The sequence below is a fragment of the Conger conger genome, chromosome 14, assembly GCF_963514075.1.
Source record: "Conger conger chromosome 14, fConCon1.1, whole genome shotgun sequence".
Taxonomy (NCBI): Eukaryota; Metazoa; Chordata; class Actinopteri; order Anguilliformes; family Congridae; genus Conger; species Conger conger.
In genome coordinates, this window is record NC_083773.1 from 33973479 (window position 1) to 33991466 (window position 17988).

Consider the following 17988-nt stretch of genomic DNA (forward strand, 5'->3'; position numbering starts at 1 on the left):
ATCTCTGCCTGCCTCAGAATGGGCAGAAAGGTTCGCTGTGGCAGGCGTGATGACTCAAGCAGCCGTCTCTCAGGTATGGCTGAGAAGTTTTGATATATATATTTTTAATTTTGGAATGAAATTCTCTAATTTCTTTGTATTTGTCAGGTGCAGCTCTGTCTCCATTTCCTCTTTGTCACAGTGGGAGCACAGCCTCTCTTCTTGAGGCAGCCAGGTCTGCCGGTGGCGCCCGGTCTCTATTGCTCGGCTATGCTCGCTGAGTCTGTACTTTGTCAATGTTTTCCTGCGTTCATAATTTTTCACTGTGGTCAGATAATCTGCCACAGTGTATTGTCTTTTTAGGGCCAGATAGCATTCTAATTTTTCTAGTGTTTCAATATTCCATTAAGTCATTTTTTTTGTTTTGATTTTGCTTTATAATTTGGTTTATTATAATATGTACATTTGGTATACAGCTGTCCTGAGGCTGGATGGTGTTACTTGGGGTTAGTGAACTGAGCATCTGGACCAGCTGGTTGACAGGACTCTTCTGTATTTATGAGTGGGGGTCACTGTTTTTTTTAATGTTTCCAAAATCTTACTGCCCTCTTTTGTATTTTTATTAATAATGGATATTGGCCTAATTCTGCCCTCCATGCATTGTTTGCCATTTTCCGTAGTGCATGTTGAATGTTCTTACAAAACTCTGCATGCAGGGTTTCAGTCGGGTGTTTGTCCCATTGAGTACAATCTTGCTTTGAAAGCAGACCCCACACTTTGCTGCCATATGGAATAATTGGTTAAATTCCAGATTAAAATATTCTTAGCTAAACTGTAATTGTAAATTCAATTCTGATATTTTTCTTTCTGACATGGAATGCCCTGGATGACTTGGATGAAAATATCTGTTCTTTGGTTGACAATTTTTATGCCGCATTTCTTGCATGTGTACATTAAAAACATAATGTGTTTTACCCCCTACACACACTCAGTTGGTTCAATTATAGCTTAAAATAATTTAAGCTAAATTTTAATTGGAAAATCGACAGGAATCTGTTGTTTTATGGCATAGAAGGCTTTGCATGCTTTCTCCATTAGTTTATTCAGTGAATTTTTGAAGTTTCTCTCTCTCTCTCTCTCTCTCTCTCTCTCTCTCTCTCTCTCTCTCCGTCACAGGAAGCTGCTTGAACAGGCAGATGTGCGTATCAAAATCAACCCACAGACCTCATCCACAGTGTTTTTCAGTCTTGTGACACCCTTTCATACACACACACACGCACGCACTTGCAACCAACCATTGCGCAGGAACAATAAAGTGTTTGACTTTTCGCTCAGAGAATCTGACACCCTGCAGAAATACCCAGGGCCCACACACACACACACACACTTGTGCTCCATTGCTGACGTGAATTCACACCTGCTGCTTGTACCTTCTGCATCCTTCCTCTATCACTGCACAAGGACAGAATCTATCTAAGACTCGCTACAGACCACCACCTGCTAGCCACCCAGAGCCACACTACCTGACAAGGCCCACTCAAAAGTAGGAGCAACACGCCAACAGGAGATACAATAGGGCAATGTGGTGAGTGGACCAATCTTTTCTGCATTATCAAACCAGGATGTTATGTCTATTGCTTATACAAACATTGTGTTATGAGATCTTGCTTCTTTAGATTCACAGATGTGAAACAGCATTTACAAAAATGTTATAAACCTAATGTGCTGCACAGTTGGAAAATGATAGGTTTTCCATCGCTCTCATTTAAAATACAGATACAGATTTCTGATGAATGATTAATCACCTCTTTACCGATGATGTTCCGACATAGATTTCCTGTTGCTGCAAATGTTTCTCACGAAATAACTTTTGGGTTTTAGCACAGGAAGTCTTTGACCATACATTTAAAGTAGTAATTAGTGTTGAGAATCCCTTTAAATTTAATTTGGATACTATTACTTCTGTGATATGATCCAGCCCTTTCTGGTCGGACTGAGAGCTGATGGAGTACACCTCCTGTAAGAATAGGATTCCCAGTACGTTATACGGTCCCATCTTAATGTACACTAAAACATAATTATATTTTACATATATATATATATACAGTTGTGTTAAAATAAGTGAATAAAGTGCAAATATTTTAAAATAACATTTAGTTCAATATTTCAAATGTAGTGGAAACATTACACATTCAATTCCAAATCAAAGCATTAGCAAATTTGATCAAGTCTGCATTATTCTTTTACAGGAAGCAAAGAAACGTAATATTAATCTGTTAAAAAAAATGGCAGTGTCAACATTTTTCTATTCAAACTCTCGTCAAACTGTATAAACTGAAGACATTTTTCAAGATTTAACTTCACTTTAAATTACTGAACTAATATTTATTTACATAACCATTGTTTTTGAGTCAGCCAACTTCTGGCACCTAGAAACAGGTATTTCAGCCCAGGATGAACAAACTACATTCCACTGTGAATTTGTGGGTTTTGCTTCAGAAACTAAATTTTTCATGTCACCCCACAAGTTTTCAATGGGGTTGAGGTCGGGGGATTGAGCTGGCCACTCCATTACCTCAATCCTTTTTGTCTGGAACCAAGATGTTGCTCGCTTACTCATGTGTTTGCGGTCGTTGTCTTATTGAAACATCCGTTCCAGGGGCATTTCCTTTTCAGCATACGGCAATGTAATCTCTTTAAGTATTTTCATGTATTCAAACTGATCTATGATCCCTGGCATATGAATAACATCCCCATACCATGATTTTTGTGCCACCATGCTTCACTGTCTTCACAGTGTACTGTGGCTTGAATTCAGTACCCGGGGGTCATCTGACGTACTGTCGACGACCACTTGAGAAAAAGACCCGAAAAGAAAAATTTTACTCTCATCAGTCCACAAAATGTCACGCCATTTCTCTTTGGGCCAATCGATGGCAAATTTTAACCGATTCTGCACTTGCCCTTTTTTTCAACTTTACGGGGGCTTCTTGCTGATCCCTACATCTTGCTCAATCAAACGTCTTCTGGCTGTAACGGCACTTACAGGTGCTTGGATCTTTCTGGAGCTGAATGGCTGAATCTTTGCCATTCTTCTCTATTCTTCGATCCGTTTTAACAGTAGTTGCTCGTTTTCTTCCGCTTGTTTCGGGTATTTGTTGCCATTTTAAAGCATTTGAGATCATTTTAGCTGAAGATCCTATAATTTGCTGCACTTTATACATTTCCCCCTCTCGAATCAACTTTTTAATCAAATGGCGTTCCTCCGAACAATGTTTGGAACGGCCAATTTTGCTTAGCAATTCAGAAGGAAATATATTTTATAACAATGTCTGAAACATTTGCTTCCCTTTTTCCTTAATAAAGCACAATTAATGACACCTGTTTTTTCACAGAATGAATGAATTCTCTTATTAAACTTCACATTGCTATTATTTTGCCCCTTTTAATGGATTACTCAGAACAAGCAGCGTGCATGTCATGACGGTTGGGTCTGTTGTTTTTCTATTACTCTACTACATCTACAAGTAAAGTATTTGCCATGCAGAAATATCACTACTACTAATAACAGTGGTTCATCAAGTTACTGATGTTGTACTGCTATTTTCTTAATCACAACAGTACATTATACATTTAATACACCTACCATTTAATACATATAAATAATCATTTTAAAATATATTTAGAAAATAAATGTTTGTAAAATATGCCCAGACAGTAGTCAAGTACACTGATGTAAAGAACCATTGCTCTTTGGAAACAGAGGTGAAAAGGTTAATTAAATCAATTCCAAGGCACATGGATTAAAAAGCCTTTATTCTCTGGACAGGATCATGTTATATTGCTGACATCCAACAACAGCTTTTGTCATGGTAGCATTTCTCAATGCATCCGTTGTCACTAATATATTATTATTTTCCAACCAGGAAAACAAGTATACCGTAAATCCTCAAATTGTGTCCGGGGTCTTTTATTTACTTAGGCTGCACAAAGCACAGGCCTTTATTCGGGGCAGGCTTGTATTCAAGGCAGGCCTTTATTTCTTATTAGGCTTCTGTTGTAGAATTTTATTCTTAGAAATAAAGTAAAAGGCTACAATTAAAGTGGGCCAACACTGTTCAACACTTCCTGTAACCGTTCAGAAATCAATTAGTGTAGGCTAATCAGGAACACCGTTTGGTAAGTCATAGTGTCAGTCTTAACAGACTTAGTTTATTGCAAATATTCTCAAACACAATAAATCACATGCAAGTCCAGAATCCATAAAATAACAACTTGCCAGACACGCTTCATGAACAATAACAAATTAGCGTAGATAACAACAAGTTAAGGATCTTTTTTTCCTTAAGTGCGTTTTATTGTGAGACATGCGTTTCATTTGGAGCAGCATACCGGTAGGCTATCAAAAGATTTTCGCTTTGGTTTGGGATTTAATTTACATTTGGACTGTTTGATTCTATTGCTAAATGTTGGGACTGATGGGCACTGAAATCTGGGGGGTATTTCATGGTTCACTGTTAGGTTTTATGTAGTTGAAAGAGTGTCGGGATTTCCACCCGTCTGTTTATTGCGAGCCAAGGAAGCCGCTTTCATTCATTCATTGAACGTGCGCTGTGCTGTAAATACATGGAAACCATATTGCGTAGCCAAGTAGCCTAAATTTAGTTAATTTTTAATTTTGCCTGATTTACTTTTTATTAAATTCGTAGGCTGGAATGCCTAGCGGCAACAATTGTGTTTAAATGTATACTGCTTCAGCCTTTGGGAAGCTACTTAGAAGGGGGCGGCAAGCGACTGGTAGCTTGAGAGCAACGTGTTGGAGACCCATGGTGTTGGAGACCCATGGTGTAGGACAACGACTTTTCATTGGCAACAGTATTAAACCAACCAACAATATAAAATATTAAGAAGAGCTTTTTTATTTAATTGAGTTAAATCGAAACAATGTCTTCTAGTGCTCACGGACTGATAGCCCTACTTGTAGGCAATATTACCCCGGCTTGTATTTGGGGGCCGGCCTTTATTTGTCCGAATCGACCACGCCCCCGGCTATTATCCGAGGCCCGGATTCAAATAGAATCCCGGACACAATTTGAGGATTTACTGTATGTAATACTATTTAATGCTCATGAATGTCAACAACCGCAAATGATTATAATAATATGACAGTATATATGTAAAAGACAGTAAATGTTAATGTCTAAATGTCTGCATTTACTGTATATAGCGTCTTTATCCAATTAGGGGTTAGGTGTCTTACTCAAGGACACTTCGACACACCCAGGGCGGGATCGAACTGGAAACCCTCCGACTTCCAGATGACTGCTCTTACAGTATGGTGCAGTCCAGTCCTGTGTCTAATAGGACTTTGGGGAAAATTGTGTCCGAAGCAGTTTTTGTCTTGATATACATTACAGCAGTTATGTTTATAACTCTTACCATTTGAAGACAACAACAACAGTTATTTTCCATCAGATTACAAAACATTCCACTAATGCTATATGGGCAACCCCAAAGTAATGCTTTTTGTTATTTATTAATGCTTTTATTTATTTTTAAATTTATTTGTTTGAAGAATGTCATCATATCCCAGCTGTTATATAAAGCACAAAACACCTGGGCCAGTTTCGCCACAGTTGCAGCATTTTACAACCACTAAATGGTCAATGGTTGGCATTTATATAGCACTGTACAATGCTTCTTATTCACACACACCGAAGGCGATTAGCCATGCAAGATACCAACCTGCTCAACAGGTGTGATTGGGGGTTAGGTGTATTGCTCAGGGACACTTCGGAATTGAACCGGTGGCCCTTCGACTACCAGACTCCTGCTCTTACCGCCTGAGCCAACATCGCCCCACTAATAATGATAATATACAAATTAATAAAAAAATACATGGTGGTTTTTGCCCTGTGCAATGGTGTTACAGGGAAGCAGAAAGGCACCAGAGGTTACCTTCTTCCAATGAATGTCTTGTAGTGAGTTAAATTGTTGCAACACATTTTCAAAGCTACCTTCTCATTCTTTTGTTCTTTTTTGAGAAATATGCTGTTTAGGGAAGTTACCTGGCTTGGACTAGCCTGAGGGGTAATTTCTGCTCTCATTGTCTTCTCTCACCCTCCTCGCTCACAAAACCACACGATTGTAATGAACATGTGCGGTTGGAAAACAGGGCTTTTCGTGAAGAAGTCATTTCTGTGCTTCCTCCATCTTGTGTCCCAAAGCAAAGCTGAGAGTCAGACCAGGCCTGTGCTACAGAGGTGGTGGGAGGTGGAGTTGGGGCAATGTGGTGACGTACTTCTGTTCGCTGGTTTGCTGACACGTCCAAGCGGCTGTTACAGTAACAGCGCATGTGACACATGTACCTCAGAATCTCCTGACACCCCTTGTTACAGCCGTAAGATCTGAACTGACTAATGTGAACTCTGGACAAGTAGGCTGCTTGTGTTTGTGAGTGTGTGTGATGTCATAGCTCCCGACTCACATGAGCTGAAAACAAAATGGCTGAAGGGACAAGTGTTTACGGTTTGAACAACTCTGAGGTGTAGGAAATCCTTCTGCTTTAAGTTTTACACAATATATACAGTGTGTGCACAGTAATATCCACAATGTTCAGCATCTTCAACATCTTACTCCTTAATACATTTAAATTACCAAAAGTTACCAAAAATAAATTAATAAAATATAATAATATGAACGTACAGTCTAGAGAGTATCTTCAGTGGGAAATCAGGAAGTATACAGTGAGTGCTTTATTAGGTATTTATTAGATTAATTTCTAGACTTATTAAGTCTTCTGCTGCTGTAGCCTATCCACTTAAGAGGTTTAAAGTGTTGTGTGTTCAGAGATGCTCTTCTGCATACCACTGTTGTAATGTGTGGTTATTTGTGTTACTGTCACCTTTCTGTCAGCTTTGACCAGTCTGACCCTTTTCTGACCTCTCTCATTAGAAAGGCGTTTCTGCCCACAGAACTGCTGCTCACTGGATGTTTTTTGTTTTCCCTCACCACTCTCTGCAAAATCTAGAGACTGTTGTGTGTGAAGATCAACAGTTTCTGAGATACTCAAACCACCCTGTCTGGCACCAAGGTCAAAGTCACTTAGATCATAGTTTTCCCCATTCTGATGGTTCATGTGGCCACTAACTGTAGCTCCTGACCCGCATCTGCATGATTTTATGCATTTTACTGCTGCCACACAGTTGGCTGATTAGATAATTGCATGAATAAGTAGGTGTTCCTAATAAAGTGGAACCTCATTTCAACCTATGTTGTTTTTGTTTCGTGGTAATTGACATGTTCACCCATGGCCTCTTTCAGAGCGCAGACCCAGCCCGTCTCACAGAGCTGCAGGCTGATATGGGGAGTCGTCCTAGCAAAGGAAGACGAGATACCATCGCAGTGACCGAAGAGGCCACTCCTCAGGCCCCATCTATGGGTGAGTACTGACCTATACTGAGCCAAGGTCTGATCCTAATTGAGACCCAACTTCTGCTTTGGCCTTTGACTGACAGAATAATTCCTAGTTTACATTAAGTGGCACTAGTACCTGAGAACTTGATTGTTTAGTAGTAGGTACTGTTAGGTACCGTGTAACCGCTGTGTATGAATATATTATAAAACACTACTTTCAACTATAAAGAGTGTTTTATGGCTGCTCCTCTGTCAGAGTAGCAAACCCCTATTTGTCCTCTCAAGGCCCTACCTTTGTCTTGTGGTTCCTGTGTGTCAAAGAACACAAATCTTCTCAAAATGTCAAGAATGCAGCCTACAACAAAGACTGTAGGCACTGCCAGCCCTGAGCCCAGCAGCTGTTCACAGCTCTCTGCACGCTGCCTACACCTCACCCTGAGAAACCACAGAGGGATGACAGTGACTCTTTGTTTTAATCACAGAGGAAAAACACAGCAGTTTACTCCTAAGCATTTCTACAGAATTGCCCACTTTTTCCCCCATGTGATTAGTCATGCTAAATGGTTATTTTCCTTGCTGTCTCTGTGCTGGGTTATAACAGCCTTGCTGCTGCGTTTTTGTTTTTGAGTGACAAGCGCAGTCTCTATGCTGGGTTGTAACAGCCTCTCAACTCCTCCTTTCTTCTTCTCAGATATCCACAGGTATGTGGTGGTGGCTCTGTACAGCTACCCTGCTGGAGGACCTGCTGATTGCAGTATCCGGGTGGGAGAGAGACTGAACGTCCTGTCAGAGTAAGACAGGCCATTGTCACTCACAGCTCCTGCACACAACTGTGGAAAAATAACATATTTTATATATAATACACAGTATAATGCTATATAATATATAATACTATACCATCTCATGATTGGAAGTCTTTCTGGATATGTGCATTCTATATAGTACTTTAATTGAAAAAAAAAACTCTTTGGGCACAAAGATTTCTGTACAGTACTGGCAATTTAATGTAAATATCTAAAACACTGAAAGTAAGGTCATATATATTTTAAATGTACACATTTATTGGGGTGGTAATTTCCACAACTCTAGCCATGTATAATGCTTATTTATTAAGGGGGGGGGGGGGTGAACAATGCATAAAAAAATCCTAATATAATTTGTCAACTATGGAGAGAAAATAAATCTATACATAACAATCGGTTTAAATACACACATTAAAGTAGAGAAAATATTTATTGGGCATTTGACACAGGTCTGGTGGGGATACCAGTTACATTTCTGAAAATGTAACTTTTCTCAAAGATAAATGCATCTACATTGTAAATGTCGTCATAAATTCTTCATGAAATCACATAAATGATAACCTGTGGAAGAATCTATGCACTTGTAAATCACTTTGGATTAAAAGAGTCTGCCAAATGACAAAACATAATAATAATAATAATAATAATAATAATAATAATAATGATGAATAAAAAATTATAATATCCAGGTCTTCAGACGTGCTGTTCGTTCAATTTGTTTTGTCTTACTGTCTGTCTATAGTGAAGGTGATTGGTGGAAAGTAAGCTCCACGGCAACAGGCAGAGAGAGCTACATGCCCAGCAATTATACGGCAAAGGTGTTCCACAGGTAAGTCTGCAATAGTAGCCTGTCTCTGTCTCCAGGTGTCTGTGTGAGGGTGTTAGCATTAGCCTGTCTGTCTCCAGGTGTCTGTGTGAGGGTGTTAGCATTAGCCTGTCTGTCTCCAGGTGTCTGTGTGAGGGTGTTAGCATTAGCCTGTCTCTGTCTCCAGGTGTCTGTGTGAGGGTGTTAGCATTAGCCTGTCTCTGTCTCCAGGTGTCTGTGTGAGGGTGTTAGCATTAGCCTGTCTTTGTCTCCAGGTGTCTGTGTGAGGGTGTTAGCATTAGCCTGTCTCTGTCTCCAGGTGTCTGTGTGAGGGTGTTAGCATTAGCCTGTCTCTGTCTCCAGGTGTCTGTGTGAGGGTGTTAGCATTAGCCTGTCTCTGTCTCCAGGTGACTGTGTGAGGGTGTTAGCATTAGCATGTCTCTGTCTCCAGGTGACTGTGTGAGGGTGTTAGCATCAGCTTGTCTCTGTCTCCAGGTGACTGTGTGAGAGTGTTAGCATTAGCTTGTCTCTGTCTCTAGCTGGCTGTTTGAAGGTGTTAGCATTAGCTTGTCTCTGTTTCCAGCTGGCTGTTTGAAGGTGTTAGCCGGGAAAAGGCAGAGGAGTTGCTGCTACTGCCACACAACCAGGCAGGCTCCTTCTTGATCCGGGAGAGCCAGACACGCAGCGGTGAGTTTACGCTACACATGCAAGAACAGACATACAGTAAGAAGAACTCTCTTTAAAATTCATACACCAGTGCACACACGGACATTACTAGAAACATTGAAAGGCAGACATATTCTTGTACTGAAGTACTGAAGTGCTTTTGTACTGGCTTTACATGTGAAACAGAAACCACAGGAAGAAAGAGAGATCATGAGAGAGATAGGGTCGGAGATGAAGGTACAAATGCTGACTTTGTTAAGATGATAGGTTCAGGTTATGTGCATGTTCTGTATGTAGTCATGTGTTGTGCATATCAGACACTATCATCAAAAGATTTTATGTTTGATGCCTGAATTTGAAGCTTTCTTTCTTAAGCTCAAACTGAATGCAATGAAAAATAAATAAATAAATAAATAAAACTTGAAATCGAAACTTGAATATATGACTACATTTTATGAAGATGAGTATACACATCTGTAAACAAACCGTGGTTGTGTTTGCAGGGGCCTACTCTCTGTCTGTGCGAAGGAATACCAGCTCATCCTGCCAGTCTGTGAAACACTACCGTATCCATCGTCTGCAGAACAACTGGTTCTACATCTCCCCAGGCATCACGTTCCCCTCACTCACCCAGCTGGTCGAGCACTATTCCGGTGAGCGCCTTTAGGGGGCATTCAGATGCTTTTTAGGGTACATTCAGACATACTTCAGGGTACAATTAGGCTCACACTTCAGTGTTAACAATTTGCATATATGTGGCAGTGTAGTATAATAATTAATGAGCTTGTCAGAGAGAGGATGCCAGTTTAATTCCCAACTGGGGCCCTGTTGTTGTTCCGTAAGCAAAGTACTTAAGTTAACCTGCTGCATTAGTAAAATGTCCCGTGTACATGGATTGTGTGTATAAAACATATATTCTGTGTAAGTCAATCTGGAAAAGGCTGACTGCTTAATGTTGAAAAATAATTAAACATAGTACCGAACATATCCATATGTACCATACAGTGTAGTCTATACTGTGTGTACCCTGCAGTGTGTCTGTGCTGTATGTACCCTGCAGTGTGTCTGTGCTGTATGTACCCTGCAGTGTGTCTGTGCTGTATGTACCCTGCAGTGTGTCTGTACTGTATGCACCCTGCAGTGTGTCTGTACCCTACAGTGTCTGCATTGTATGTACCCTGCAGTGTGTCTGTACCCTGCAGTGTGTCTGTGCTGTATGTACCCTGCAGTGTGTCTGTACCCTGCAGTGTGTCTGTACTGTATGCACCCTGCAGTGTGTCTGTGCTGTATGTACCCTGCAGTGTGTCTGTACTGTATGTACCCTGCAGTGTGTCTGTACTGTATGTACCCTGCAGTGTGTCTGTACTGTATGCACCCTGCAGTGTGTCTGTACTGTATGCACCCTGCAGTGTGTCTGTACCCTACAGTGTCTGCATTGTATGTACCCTGCAGTGTGTCTGTACCCTGCAGTGTGTCTGTGCTGTATGTACCCTGCAGTGTGTCTGTACCCTGCAGTGTGTCTGTACTGTATGCACCCTGCAGTGTGGCTGTGCTGTATGTACCCTGCAGTGTGTCTGTGCTGTATGTACCCTGCAGTGTGTCTGTGCTGTATGTACCCTGCAGTGTGTCTGTACTGTATGCACCCTGCAGTGTGTCTGTACCCTACAGTGTCTGCATTGTATGTACCCTGCAGTGTGTCTGTACCCTGCAGTGTGGATGTACTGTATGCACCATGCAGTGTGTCTGTACTGTATGTACCCTGCAGTGTGTCTGTACCCTATGCTGATATCCTCTCCATTTGTTGGTCCTTCAGAAATGGCGGACGGGCTCTGCTGCCTGCTGAGGGAGCCCTGCTTCATCCAGGGCTCTAACAATGTTCCCGTGGTAACAGGCCCCCCACCCATGACCATCAGGAAGCCCACCCTCAACTGGAAGGATGTGGACAGGTGAGACGCTTGCTTTGGCTCTGTCTGCACAGTTCATACATATCTGCATGTTAGTATGCCTGTTTGGCTCTCCGTCCATCCTCTTATGTCTGTACATTCACAGTCTGTCAGTCTGTAGCACACATTTTCTGTCCAGCTGAGGTGTATCATGTGTTGTATACTCTAGAGCAGGCATTTCAGACAGTTTTCTTCATTTCCCCTTTTTAACATAATCTCTTTTTTTTGCATGTACTAAAATAGAATCACTGCATTTTGTTAGATAAAACAAAATTTCAGAAATAATATGAAACAGATATTCAGTAATTAATTCTAAATTCGAACCAATGAAAAACTGCGCTATGAAAAATGTTTGATCACAGCGTTTCTGACTGTTGGTCTGTTTGTCTGTCTGTCTGTCCACTTACCTCTGTGTTCCGGGCCCTCTGTGCGTCCGTGTGTCCGTCTGCAGCACCATGCTGTTCAGCAGAGACTCAGAGGATGCAGCGGAGTCTCTGGTCAGTGAGGGGCTGCGTGAGGCCATCAGCTCCTACATGTTCATGACGGAGAACCCCAGCTGCGAGGACTGTGGGATGCAGTACACAGACTGAGGAGGGAGAGGAGTTCTTAGGGGACGTGGAGAGGGCAGAAAAGCCGGGCTGGAGGCTGAGCGTCTGTCACTGCGGCCGCTGTGCTTCCAGAACCTTCCAGGGCATGGTAGGGCTTGGTGGGGTCACTCTGTGCTCGACTCCATACTGCACCAAGCCTTTGCATTGACTCCGTGCTCCTTATCCCAGCTCCTGCAAGGCCAGGCGTTTGTAACTGCCCCATGCTCAGACTCCACTGACAGAAGTCTGGTCTGACCCTAGGCACACGCCCGCCGCCCCAGTGAAACAGACAATAAGAGCGTGAGGGAACGTTCCCACATGGAAAGGCCCGGAAGATTCCTGCATGCCCCAGGATCATTCTGGGACCCTGAGAAGGACAGAAGGCCTGTGCTGGTGGTCAGTTAAGCGAGTGGGAGTGATTTAATCTCCACATCTCTGGCTTTCGTCTCCTGGGGACCACGGCGACTGACTGGGGCCTGGTGCGTTGTGCAGCCTTGCTGAGAATGTGCCCAATGCAAGCAAGGGACAGAGACTTTAAAACAGTTTACTCTGGCCGCAAAGCACTCTCATATCTCAGCTCTGGTGTAATGTTGGCCAATGGAAAGATGTTTATTTGTCAAGTGGGTGAACCACGCTGAAGGTATCAGCCATCAGGTTTAATCATTCTCCCTCTGTTTCTTGGTTTAAAATGTTTGCGTGGCACAACGCTGCTTTGTGGCCTTAGAGCAGTTGGATGGAGCAAGACTGCAGGACGGACAGAATTGTGCCCCATTCTGCTGGTTTTACATTACATTACATTATTGCCATTTGGCAGACGCTCATATCCAGAGCGACATACAACAAACTTCTCCAAATGACTAAAACAAAGTGCATACCCATAACCAGAGATAAGTGCGCTGAAAGACCCTAGAGGGAAGTACAATTTCAAGTGCTCTAACAGTACCACAAAGACAGTACAGCAGTACAGAGATGATTAGAACTAGGGCCTATCAGTTTTACTTGGGTTATTACAAGTAGTACTGGAAGATAACAGCTAGGGGCAGTTTTGAAATGACTTTCTCACTCCTTGGTTAATTCATCTGAAAAGTACATAGTCTGGCCTCAAGCCACATGTATCTTATGACTGGGAGATCTGCTAATAAATGACAGTTACATAATTTGTTGTTGCCAGTAAATTATTTCCCCAAGATAGGACCGCCGTGCTTGGCATTCCAGTGATATAAGCGGTTGACTGGTGGAATGCTCAAACCTTCACACATGTGGGATGCTGGGTGGCTAATTCGTTTAAGCCTCATGATCTCAGATCTAATCCAGACTACAGCTGGTTACCTCACAGAGCGATGCACAATTGGGGATTGTGTCGCCCAGGTATGGTTCATTCGGGTAGGGGTCTGTATTTCATCGCTGTCTGCCGATCCCGGCTGGTGACACTGCATGGATCTACTCAGCAGTCGGGAATCAGCAGTCGGGTTCCTGCATGAAAGCAGCTGCTTTTGCAGATAATTGGACAATCCAAATTAAGATGGAAATTGGACATGTTCAGCCCTATGTTGGATGCCAAAAATAGAAATATTTTTCTACAATATTAATAATCAAACTAAAAAGCTTCACACATAACAGCAATTTAAATTGATGAATTGATACTCATAATACATGATTATTATTATAATAATAAATTATTATTTATATTTTTCTGAATATTTCCAATAGAAAAGGGTGTGGGAGGGAATTCACTAGCACTCTTTATAACCACCACCAAAATACTAGTGAACACCCTATTCAGAAATGCACAGTTCAGAATGACACACATGTGGTGTGTGGGGCGACAATGTGCGAGTAACTGTTGAACAAAGCGTAGATTCTTAGAATTCTGCACACGTTACACCTGCATCTGCTGGAGTCACTATGGTAACACACCAGTCACAGAAAACACCAACAACCCCCACCCCCCCCCCTCCAAAGCTACAGCAAGGTAAAACCCCAAGTCAAAAAAATCCCTTCATGCATAAGCCAAGTTGTTTTAGCTAAATGTTCTGTGTTGTTTCATTTACATCCTTTGTAGTGCTGGTTAGGCAAGGAGGGAAGTAACATTTTCGATAACTTTTGCTGTTAAATATTCAGTTAAACTGTTTAGTAAAGTGACGGATGCAACATTTTGGCTTTATCTTCTGATGCACTTGTGAATCTCACCTGAATTCTTGATCGCACCAGTAAAAAACCTAAATGTAATCTTACTAAATGAATTGAATTGTCTCAATTAAAAAAATGGATCATTGTAACTGAATTGAAAATAGTAAATAGACTTAAAAATCAGTGAATGCTTGGATTTGAGTTGCCCTACAGTATTTTAATAGTTGAAGACAATTGGTTTTCTCAGACCATTTGAGTAAACTGAACTCTTGGGTGATAGATTGTACATTTAATATTTTCCAGTGAGGTAATTTGAAAGTGAACCAGTATTGGTGTGTAGAGTTAATTAGCTAACTCTGCCAATGTAACTGAATGAAGACCTGCTTACACACCCCTGCCTTCATCTGAAAGATAGACAGAAAGAGGCACTTTAGAAATAGCAACAGAACCCTGTGTTACTAGATGGCAAAAATGCCACAGTGGACCATGAGCAGTCTTTCTGAAGCAGGCTTTGGAGGATTGAAGCAACCCACAAGGGCCATACAGATTTGATTTGCCCAAGAGAAGTACCACTGTTTAAAAATGATTCATTTATATATATGTCCTTCATACTGTATGTTATAACTAAATTTGACACTGGAGAACTACTGTACCATGAGTGTGTGTGTGTGCGCACGTATTTGTGTTTATGTATATGTGAATATGCTTAGGTGAGTACTTATGTACTATATTTGCATCAAAATGCATACATTGCATGTGTTACGCAATGTGTTATGAGCACCTGACTTCTGTGAGAACGACAAAAGGCTCATGACACACAGTGCAATGCTTATGGACAGTGACACAGTTCTTGTTGTTTTAGCAATGTAATCCAGCACATTGGATTTGAAATGAAACAATGAATATCAGGTTAAAGTGCAGTCTGCCGTTTTAGGATTTAAGGGTATTTATTTACATCTATATCCAGCGATGCATGTAGGAATTACAGCCCATTTTATACATAGTCCCATTATAGAGGGCCAAAGGTAACTGGATAAATTTATGTCATCATAAATAAAGTTGCCTTTTTGTCCTTGGTTGCAAGTCCTTTGCATTTGCTGCCTGTTGCTTGTGACCCATAGTGTCACCAGATACAGGGAATCTTCCCTGGTGATGCTCTGCCAGGCCTGTACTGCAGCCATCTTAAGTTGGGGGGGGGGGCTATGCTTTAAAAAGGACTATAATTCCTACCGGATATGGATGTAAATGCCATCAAATTAGAGCTGCCAGTCTGGACTTTTACCTCTTTTCCATTGTTTAATTTCAAATCCAACATGCTGGAGTACAAACAACAAAAATTGTGTCACTGTCCCAACAGTTTTGCATTTACTTGTACTGTATATCCCTGCGTATTGTACAGTACATATACCGCTGAGGGTGCCTGCTGTTTGCTGTTAACAGGAAAGGCTAATGTAGGCTGCCCCTGTGCTTTCTGGTGTTCCCGAGAGTAAGAGACAGACACTTGTCTTTGTGTTCATCCCTGGGGGATCATCCCTGAACCCCCTCCCCTAAAGGCTGCCTGTCCATCCTGGGCAATAGTTCACAAATCATGTTCTTATTTCATGAGTGAGGTTTGCCGTTTTTGAGCAAACAGTATTTTAATACACTCCTGGATGAGAGCAATAATCTGGATGAGGGTTGTTGGTAGTATTTTTGTCCTTACTTGTGCATGGGTGTGTACATTATATTGTTGAGTCTATAGAGCCAGCCTTTAAGCTGAGAGGTGACTGTAAAAGACTGACACAATTTTAAATATTTTTATATAGTTTTATTGGTTTTTGTTTCAGCACAAATCACTCAGAGCTGTTGCAGCCCTGGTGCTGTGTGGTCTCCAGTACTGTAGGGGGCAGTCGCAGGGTTTACTGTTCATTCTGCCAGCTGAAACAGAAAAGGAAATTAATCAGTTTACTTTGAATGTAAACATTTTCTGGAATCCGGTGACTGTTTACTTTGAATGTAAACTGCTACAAAGTGGGTGGAGCTATCATGCCTCCAGTGGTTCATTTAATAATGACCAATATCTGTAGTCCTTTATGGAAAATTCTGATTGGTTAATTCATCATAAGTTAGAAGCTACATTGCAATTAACACAAATGTATGCAACTTTAGAATTTTAGCAAAATTCACAAATTTGTCAACAAACATTGAGACCAGCTATTTCAGGTAATGCAAATTAAAAACATTTTAAGTCCCCAATCTTACACCTATACTGTGTCTGCATTAAAGACAACCTGAAATCAAAAATCACCTCTTCCTCAATTTAGTCGGTCCTTCATATCCATATGAACACGTCTTAAAGTATATATGTCATTAAATTAATAAAATGTTTTCACACCACACCTTTTTTCCCCATCCATTTCCTGGAAAATTATTTGAATCATCGTCTACCTGTGGGCATGTATGTCGATCAAATGTCTGGCATTTATATAACGCCTTTATCCAAAGCGCTGTACAACTGAGGCTTCTCATTCACTCTTTCATACACACACTCAGGGCGATTGGCTGCCATGCAAAGCACATCTCGTCAAGAGCCATTGGGGGTTAGGTGTCTTGCTCAGGGACACTTCGACACAGCCCGGGCGGGGGATCGAACCGGCAACCCTCCGACTGCCGGACAACCGCTCTTACCGCCTGAGCCAACGTCACCCCCGTATCCCTCCGCCCAGCGGTGCACTCTGAAGGCCGTGCTGAAGGCTCACCTTTCCCCCCTGGTCGCGGGTGCGAACGCGCAGCTTGTTGACCTGCGTCTCGGCCATGTCCGCCCGCTCCTCGGCGTCATCCAGCTCATGCTGCAGCTTCCTGTACTTCCCCAGGTTGCTGTTGGACTGCTCCTCCTACAGAGCGGGAGACAGGGCCCGGGCTCAGTCACAATGCATTACAAAGCATTTAGCAGACGCTCCTATCCAGAGCGACGTACAACGAAGTGCAGATCGAACACAAGGACAAGTGTGAAGAGGACCCTAGAGGACAGTACAGTTCCGAGTCCTAGCGTGACCATTTAGATACAATTGGAACCCTTGAAGCATGCTGCCTACCCTTTCTGGAGCTCTGCAGTCAGGTGAGGAGTGTTCATCTATTATGTTCACTCTTATGTATAAAGCTCTCCATCAGATGACTCCATGTTATATTAGTGATCTAGTGAAGTACTATAATCCGGTTACACAAATGTCTTTAAGATCTGTGTCAATGAAAATTTTAAAACATTCCTTTTACTCGTTCCGAAATTTATGAACATGCTTTCAGTATTAATGGTCCTACGCTTTATAATGACCTACCTATCCATGTTAGAGATTCTAAATCACTAGCAGGTTTTAAGTCTGCATCATACAGTTATTTTTACTATGTAGTCACTGTGTCAATGTATTTTATTTATTTATTTTTGTTGTGTATTTTTGTTTACCACTCAACCATCACGAAAAGAGGTCTGTCATCTGAATGTTTTCTTTTCATTTTAATGTCTTGACCAATGATGCTATCGAGTTTAAATAAAGTATATTATTATTTACAGGCTCTGGCTTGCTATTCAACTTTGCAGTACATTGCTGGGAGGTTCCCATGACCACCACGTTTGGTCATTTGTTCTCTTGTGTGACTTTTAGATTCCCTCTGGAAAATTTAAG

General features: G+C 41.6%; 2 protein-coding genes across 2 annotated transcripts in view; one reads left to right on the forward strand and one right to left on the reverse strand.

Annotated features, from left to right (window-relative positions):
• The first annotated feature begins 1242 nt into the window (after positions 1 to 1242).
• Positions 1243 to 13356, forward strand: sla2a (Src like adaptor 2a). Its single transcript, XM_061218620.1, has 8 exons — positions 1243 to 1564; positions 7303 to 7420; positions 8087 to 8186; positions 8941 to 9027; positions 9587 to 9690; positions 10173 to 10322; positions 11483 to 11615; positions 12064 to 13356. The coding sequence occupies exons 2-8, from the start codon at positions 7342 to 7344 to the stop codon at positions 12200 to 12202; spliced, it is 792 nt and encodes a 263-aa protein (XP_061074604.1). The 5' UTR covers positions 1243 to 1564; positions 7303 to 7341; the 3' UTR covers positions 12203 to 13356.
• A 2798-nt stretch (positions 13357 to 16154) lies between these two features.
• Positions 16155 to 17988, reverse strand: part of myh7ba (myosin, heavy chain 7B, cardiac muscle, beta a) — a 31953-nt gene continuing 30119 nt past the window's right edge. Inside the window, exons 40-41 of the mRNA XM_061219150.1 lie at positions 17068 to 17202; positions 16155 to 16246 (exon numbers count right to left, since the gene is read on the reverse strand). Of these exons, the coding sequence (XP_061075134.1) occupies positions 16235 to 16246; positions 17068 to 17202 (147 nt within the window). The 3' untranslated portion in view covers positions 16155 to 16234. The remainder of the gene's footprint in view (positions 16247 to 17067; positions 17203 to 17988) is intronic.

Excerpts from the sequence above, each read along its gene's own strand:
- sla2a (XM_061218620.1), top strand. The coding sequence starts at position 7,342 with ATGGGGAGTCGTCCTAGCAAAGGAAGACGAGATACCATCGCAGTGACC. Across the intron at positions 8,187-8,940 it reads AGACTGAACGTCCTGTCAGA|TGAAGGTGATTGGTGGAAAG; the intron begins GTAAGACAGGCC and ends GTCTGTCTATAG. Across the intron at positions 11,616-12,063 it reads AACTGGAAGGATGTGGACAG|CACCATGCTGTTCAGCAGAG; the intron begins GTGAGACGCTTG and ends GTCCGTCTGCAG.